This window comes from Tigriopus californicus, chromosome 2 (assembly GCF_007210705.1).
Source record: "Tigriopus californicus strain San Diego chromosome 2, Tcal_SD_v2.1, whole genome shotgun sequence".
Classification (NCBI taxonomy): domain Eukaryota; kingdom Metazoa; phylum Arthropoda; class Copepoda; order Harpacticoida; family Harpacticidae; genus Tigriopus; species Tigriopus californicus.
The window spans coordinates 13,621,062-13,627,036 of record NC_081441.1 but is presented as its reverse complement, the minus strand read 5'-3'; the positions used below and the strand labels follow the sequence as shown (position 1 = coordinate 13,627,036).

The following is a 5,975-nucleotide window of genomic DNA, read 5'->3' as shown; positions in this document are numbered from 1 at the left end:
CACGCATTTTTTGTTGCCATAATATTTTTGTATCGAACCCTGAACCAGCGTGATTACTAGTGCTGCTCAAAAAATGCAATTCAAATTCATAAATTGCTATGAAAGTAGGTAGAGACAAAAGCCAATAAGTCGAATGATCATTGAAAAAGGGCCACTATTCAATAAAATAATCATAGGAAGACTTATTTTTCAATGCATGTACAGTATAGCAGGCGGCAAAATCACAGGGGGAGAACCACATTAGATATCTAAATAAGTCCTTTTGAGCAAACAGTGTTTCCGTCCCAATTAATTTTCAAATCTTTTTGCCTAAAATTAGGATTAAACACCCTAGATAAGAGGAACCGAATGTCAGCTATAGTTGGCCATAAACAGAAAAGAAGACAAAGGAAGTATTCGCAGCAATTTATTGTAGCAAAATTAAATGACGTCGTCATGAAAGGTTTTGCTAAAAGCCAAAATAGTCTAGCAATCGACCCAAGGACAAAATCACACCAAATGAAAGCATTGAAGAAAAAACACCTTTTAATTTTTAACCATTTGAATATGAGGAAAAACACAAAGCGGAAATCTGAAACATGCAGGAAGTGCAAATGTGCAAAAATGATGCAGACAACTTGAAAACAGGGAGGATAATATACTTGCACGTTTTGAGCATCCCTACAGATGATTATCAGACAACACGAAAATTAATAAGTCGTCTTTTTGACCAAATTTTTGTCTTCATAACGCTTAATAAAACAATAGAAAAGTGTCTGCGATGCTTCAAGGCCAAGCCAAGCGTTTTTACAACGACCTGGCTTACTTTTGATTTCAACAACTGCAGATTTTGAAAGCAATTACACCACCCTAGGAAAATAGTGGATCTGCGTAAAAGGTCCCTCTCTAAAGATCTCTTTCCATTTTCGTCCTGTTTTCTTAATGGCTGACATGATAAACCTCCATATGTGGGAGGGGTTCTTTTGCATTTTGACTCTTTGTTCATAGCCTATTATATCTTTCACACAAATTCCTTATCATAGCTGACGCTTTTTGTCCTCTCTCATGTGAATTATTGTAGTCGTTGAAAAGAGAAGCAAGGACTAACATACTATTTGTAGTCTATAAAAGTCCACTTATCTGGTTTGTTTTGGTTGCAAAGCTCACCTGTTCCTCTAAAAAGTACTGCGATTTTTGTCGAGCATCGAACAACTTTTCTGTGACGTCACTCAGCCAGCTTAGGGCGTTCTCGAACGTTTCTGGCCTTGAAAGATCAAACACAATCAACGCTCCGTGGGCATACTTATAGAATGTCCGGGTCAGGCCTCCGTATCTTTCATGGCCAGGCACATCCCAAAGTTGAATATTCACCACGCGGCCATCCAGTTCCACTCGTTTCACTTGAAAGGCTGTGTCGATCGAGACCTTGTAGTCAATGGATTCATTTGATTGAGTGTATCGCTTAATGAGTGAACTCTTCCCAACTCCAAGATCACCCAGGATTACCAGCTTCAGAAAGATTTCCTGCTTTAATGAATTCAGATCAATCTCGTCCGAAGTTTCTTGGCCCTCTTGGTCCTGTCGTGCCGATGCCATGAACACTGAGTGGTGGGCCTTTAATCCGGTCTTGGAATTCGTGACCCCTCTGCTGGAGTTTAGTCTCGTAGAGCACAAGAAAGGCCACGTTGGTTTGGTGGCCCAAAGAATGAATAATTAATTGACTGGGCAGACGCTGCTCGGAAGTCGGAACTCAACTTCAAGGTTGAATGTTGAAGCTCAACAGGCCAGTTTTGGGACAAGGGTTGTTGGGCTAGAGATTGGCTCAACTTCACGAAATGATTAATTTTCAAGCGCAGAAGAGGTTACTACATACGCGAGCTTTTGAGCTCAAGTGTTCCTAATCTCAAGATCTTTTGTGATTGAAACCTTCGATCAGCAGCTTGGAATCCCCGAATCCTGGTCCTTTCACTTTGTGTTCCATGGGATCTTCAAACCCAGTAGAAAGTCTGTATGGCCTTTGAATGGGATTACGAGTTCCTTTCAAGCAGGTATAATGTAGTAGTGCACCATGGATGGACCTACTTTTAGCCAGAAAGACCTCGACTAGATTCGAACAGAGCATTGGGAATGATCGGAAATCGACTTGTCGCGCTCTCGAATGGATCGAGAATTGGATAGGATCACTTTGATCATTCATCATCGAGCCCTTTGCCAAATTCCCCATTCCTCCCAAGAGAAAGATATTTCGGTCATTTATTACGACGGGTTTTCTGGCCAAAAAACACATTTCAAAAAGCTGACTCAAGACCTATCTGTTTTTTTTTGCCGACAAATGATCTCCATTCTTTTTTCCACCGTCCACCACGAAGTGCTTCATCTCTTGATCAGAGCGTTATTTTGGCGATGCGAGATCCTCCAGAAAAGCACCACTAAACCGATTAAAGCTAAACCCATCCCTTTTGACGTGGTTTCAAGCCCTAGAGCTGATGACACTCATTTATTATTCATTTCTAGGCGAGTTAAATTCAGTTTGAAAGCACTGCAAAGGATACTCCTGTGGCACGTGGACGTCAATGGCATTTGGTGAGTCGTCCCCTCATCTTTAATAGAATGGAGGACAAGCCTTGGGTCTTTGAACTTGTTTCATCAGTTTGATGGCCGCGATCACCAAGAGGATCTGCCCTATGCCAAGAATACAGGCCACGGCTCCCAAGGCCCCTGCATTTTTTGTCGAACTTTGCTCCAAGGCCACGATGCAGCCAATCTTGTACAATTCCGGGGATGAGACTCGACAATATGGCGACTTCAGAGGCAAGGCTTGACAACACGAATTGGGCAGTTCATCAGATTGTGGATTCTTCCGACTCCACGGAGTCATGGCCCAATCCCCCGGGAATTCCACTCCGCAGCACTTGAAATCCGTTTGCAGAATGTCCCAAACTGAAATTGAAAATAGGTAGAACGGTAAGAGCTGCCGGTTCCTCAATTTGAACAGAATCGACCGCAAATATTTTGGCTCCTTCACTTCATGCCATACGTGAAATCATATTGTCCGGTAGATGCAAATGAACACGAAGAATATGGTTCACTCTTATCACTTGGCTTCTCTAGCCAAGTACTGTACGTTGGGAGGCATCTCAATCTTTCACCAGAATATTGTTCCAATTTCATAATGCATGCATTGCGTGCGTGCAAAGCGTGATTGCATTTCAAGTCTTCAACGCTCCATTCAACTCAACTAGATTTGCATAAGATTCTCTGGTGACAAAGGAGGCAAGTGAAGGCCCTAATCTGGGTCCCCCATGGGCAAGACAGAAAACAAGCTGATTCACTTTGTTCGTTTCGTTTCTTCTCCTTGACGACACACCCAATTTATGGCCTTCCAAGACAAATGTCCTTTGCATGCTCCTCTCGCTCTAATGAGAATATTATTGATGGAGCATGGGATTCATCACTTCCAAGATGCCAAGCACACTTGTCTTGAACGGAACACGCTCACCACGCTCACCACCCTCGTGATGCCCAGAATGATCATCACTCAAGGTCTTAACCAAGAATGCTCATTAGACTTTGGCACCTCATACTAACAACGTTCACATGGCATCCCAAGCAAAGATTCCCAAGTTCTTTATTTCAAAAGATACTTCTTACTACTTAGCACTTACCCTTAGTGACGCCTTGGTTTTTGACCGGATCATAGTTGTCCATTGAGCTCTTCATCTTTCGGGCTATGGAACGCACCAACTTATCTTCACGAGCCATGGCGAAGGCACCAACACCCATGGCAATTTCCAGACATAGCACGATGGTCAAGGCCACGGAAAAGGCCAACAGGGCACAGTAATCCTCTCGTATGGAACCATACAATCCTTGGGAGAAAACGGAACATTGAAATTTAATTAGCTGGTCTTTAGAGTGCAGTGCAGTGCAGTAGTCTTTGTTCGGAATCTTCAGGGATTTCGGTGAGAATGATTTAAGTTGAGGGTTCTCGGGCATGGCACACATCAAATTTCATCTCAGTTCTGAGAGAGAAGAGGCTTTGAGGCTAAGGTGGCTTTTCTTAATTGCAAGAGCTGAGGAAAGTTTTGAGTAATGTTCTCTCAAGGTCGCTTTAATTTCCACGAGAGCTTTGTCTGACTAAATCATGAATCATTCTAATGCTTCCAAGTTGCAAAGTTTTCAATATGTTCCTCGGCCTTTTGCAGTCGGCGGCTGCTTCTCTGCTATTATGGGCCAAATCCTTGCCAAGTTTTTGCTCCCCTTTTGAAGTCTGGCCGACCTTGTCCATTTTCTTTGATCCTCCCAACGAATATTTCCAACACAAGAGCCCCAAATATTACGGCAATATGCATTTGTTGGAGCCCCATTTCACATGAATATTATATATTCTTCGCTCCAATTCTCAAGCCATCAAATGATCTGAAACTAGATCTACACACATTTCCACTCTCCTGCTCGCATGGGGTCTTTAAGAGCTCGGGAGTGGTGCTTAGTCATCCTAGCATTTTTTGAATAGGATATTACTCTTTTTAGTGCCTGATTAAAAAGTTGCCCGCAAAATGGCAGACCCGGCAGGAAAACGATTGAACCCGCATCACTTTAGACGTTCTGTACATGCCGCAAAAGATATTGTTGCAGGAAGTGAAGAGGCCAAAATGAGTGCCTCTTTGTTTAGCGCAGATGTACGTATCATTGCTACAAATCACGATGGAGTCAATAATCATGTAAAAAGAATATAAGCTAATTTATAACTGAGTTTTTGCTTGAGAAGCACTCAAGGACTATTCCTTCCAACGGGAAAGAGAGAATGAACAAAGCCCCAAAGGTATTTCAGAGACTTCTTCCAATTGGTTATAGCAGTTGAACGGATTCGGGTTTTGACATTGTTAGGCCGTAATCAAAATATCAAACCATTCGGCAATTTTAGCTGACAAAAGCATGATAAAACTGCATACCGAGCAAGTAAAAAAAAGGATCCCAATCAACTATTTAAAACGAAAAACAACAACTCGCAATTTGAATTATACCATGTGTTTTGGTTCCCAAAGAAAAGCGTTCAAAATTAACTTGTGCTTGTCAGTGTCCATTGTGATATACGTGACTGTTTACCAGAATGAATGAAACTGGTATAACTTCCGAAATGGAGAAAGATTTTTTCCCAGGTCCAGATTAATTTCTCACCATGTGAGTGGTGGCAGATCTCAGCCAAGCATTTCGTGATCACACTGACTCTTTTTCTGCCTCCCACTTTTCTCAGACATCGACAAGTTCGGTTATTCTGTCTTGAAACCGACGAACGAGCGTGTGACTTGGTCTTAGTGTTTGAAAACATCCTTAATCTTGTGGTACTTACACTTAAACCATCTGATCTTTTGGTTTAACAACATATTGCAACGAGGACATTTTGTCCATATCGTTATCAAAAACTAGTTTGAGCAAAAAAAAAAGAGAAAGTTGTCCATTTCCCAATGCTTGCTTTCTTTACCAAATGACACTCTTCATCAATTTGTGGGTCTACTTGAGCAAATAAGGCTGCCAGACTTACCCAGAAATGAGACCAGACAAACAATGATGCCCATGACCAAGCACCAAATAGCGAATGTGTAGAATGAACTGTCCATAAAATCGTAGTAGGTCGAGTACTGTGTGTGGAGATAGATCCCCAGGAATAAGAGCACCATTCCGCAAATGAATGTGAGGCAATTGATGAAAAACAGAATGTATTTGGAGAGATCTCTCATTTCGTTGGCCATGATGCACTCAATCTTCGGTAACCACCACAACAACAATCGCTGTTGACAAATCACCACTGAGTCTGACAACCACTAGCTGCCAGCATAGGTTTTGAACACGGAGATAGATCGTCGTTGACTGATTCAGTTTCAAACCGATCATCTGAAGTTCTGGACGTCATGCAATCTGGGCGCGCCACTGGACACCGAAATGTTCACAGATGCTTCGCAGTCTTCTGGAGACACTATTGCACCATGTTGGTG

General features: G+C 42.2%; 2 protein-coding genes across 3 annotated transcripts in view; both read right to left on the bottom strand.

The window, feature by feature from the left end:
* LOC131892477 (ras-related protein Rab-32B-like) overlaps positions 1–2,295 on the bottom strand; it is a 17,190-nt gene extending 14,895 nt beyond the window's left edge. Inside the window, exons 1-2 of one of the 2 annotated variants that reach the window (XM_059242336.1) lie at positions 1,486–2,295; positions 1,147–1,404 (exon numbers count right to left, since the gene is read on the bottom strand). In XM_059242336.1, the coding sequence (XP_059098319.1) occupies positions 1,147–1,404; positions 1,486–1,575 (348 nt within the window). In that variant the 5' untranslated portion in view covers positions 1,576–2,295. Of the gene's footprint in view, positions 1–1,146 lie in introns of both variants that reach the window. The other variant, XM_059242335.1, reaches the window with a different exon arrangement.
* A 168-nt stretch (positions 2,296–2,463) lies between these two features.
* Positions 2,464–5,732, bottom strand: LOC131892461 (leukocyte surface antigen CD53-like). The gene is made up of 3 exons (XM_059242334.1): positions 5,525–5,732; positions 3,645–3,848; positions 2,464–2,919 (listed from the first exon to the last, which is right to left on the bottom strand). Exons 1-3 carry the CDS (start codon positions 5,730–5,732, stop codon positions 2,582–2,584), a joined length of 750 nt encoding a protein of 249 aa, XP_059098317.1. The 3' UTR covers positions 2,464–2,581.
* Between the last annotated feature and the right edge of the window lie 243 nt (positions 5,733–5,975).

What these genes read in the sequence shown, in the direction of transcription:
- LOC131892461 (XM_059242334.1), bottom strand. Translation starts at nt 5,732, where the DNA reads ATGGCCAACGAAATGAGAGATCTCTCCAAATACATTCTGTTTTTCATC. An exon ending in TTGTCTGGTCTCATTTCTGG is followed by an intron (nt 3,849 to 5,524) that starts GTAAGTCTGGCA and finishes TTTTCTCCCAAG; the next exon opens with GATTGTATGGTTCCATACGA. An exon ending in AAACCAAGGCGTCACTAAGG is followed by an intron (nt 2,920 to 3,644) that starts GTAAGTGCTAAG and finishes TTTCAATTTCAG; the next exon opens with TTTGGGACATTCTGCAAACG.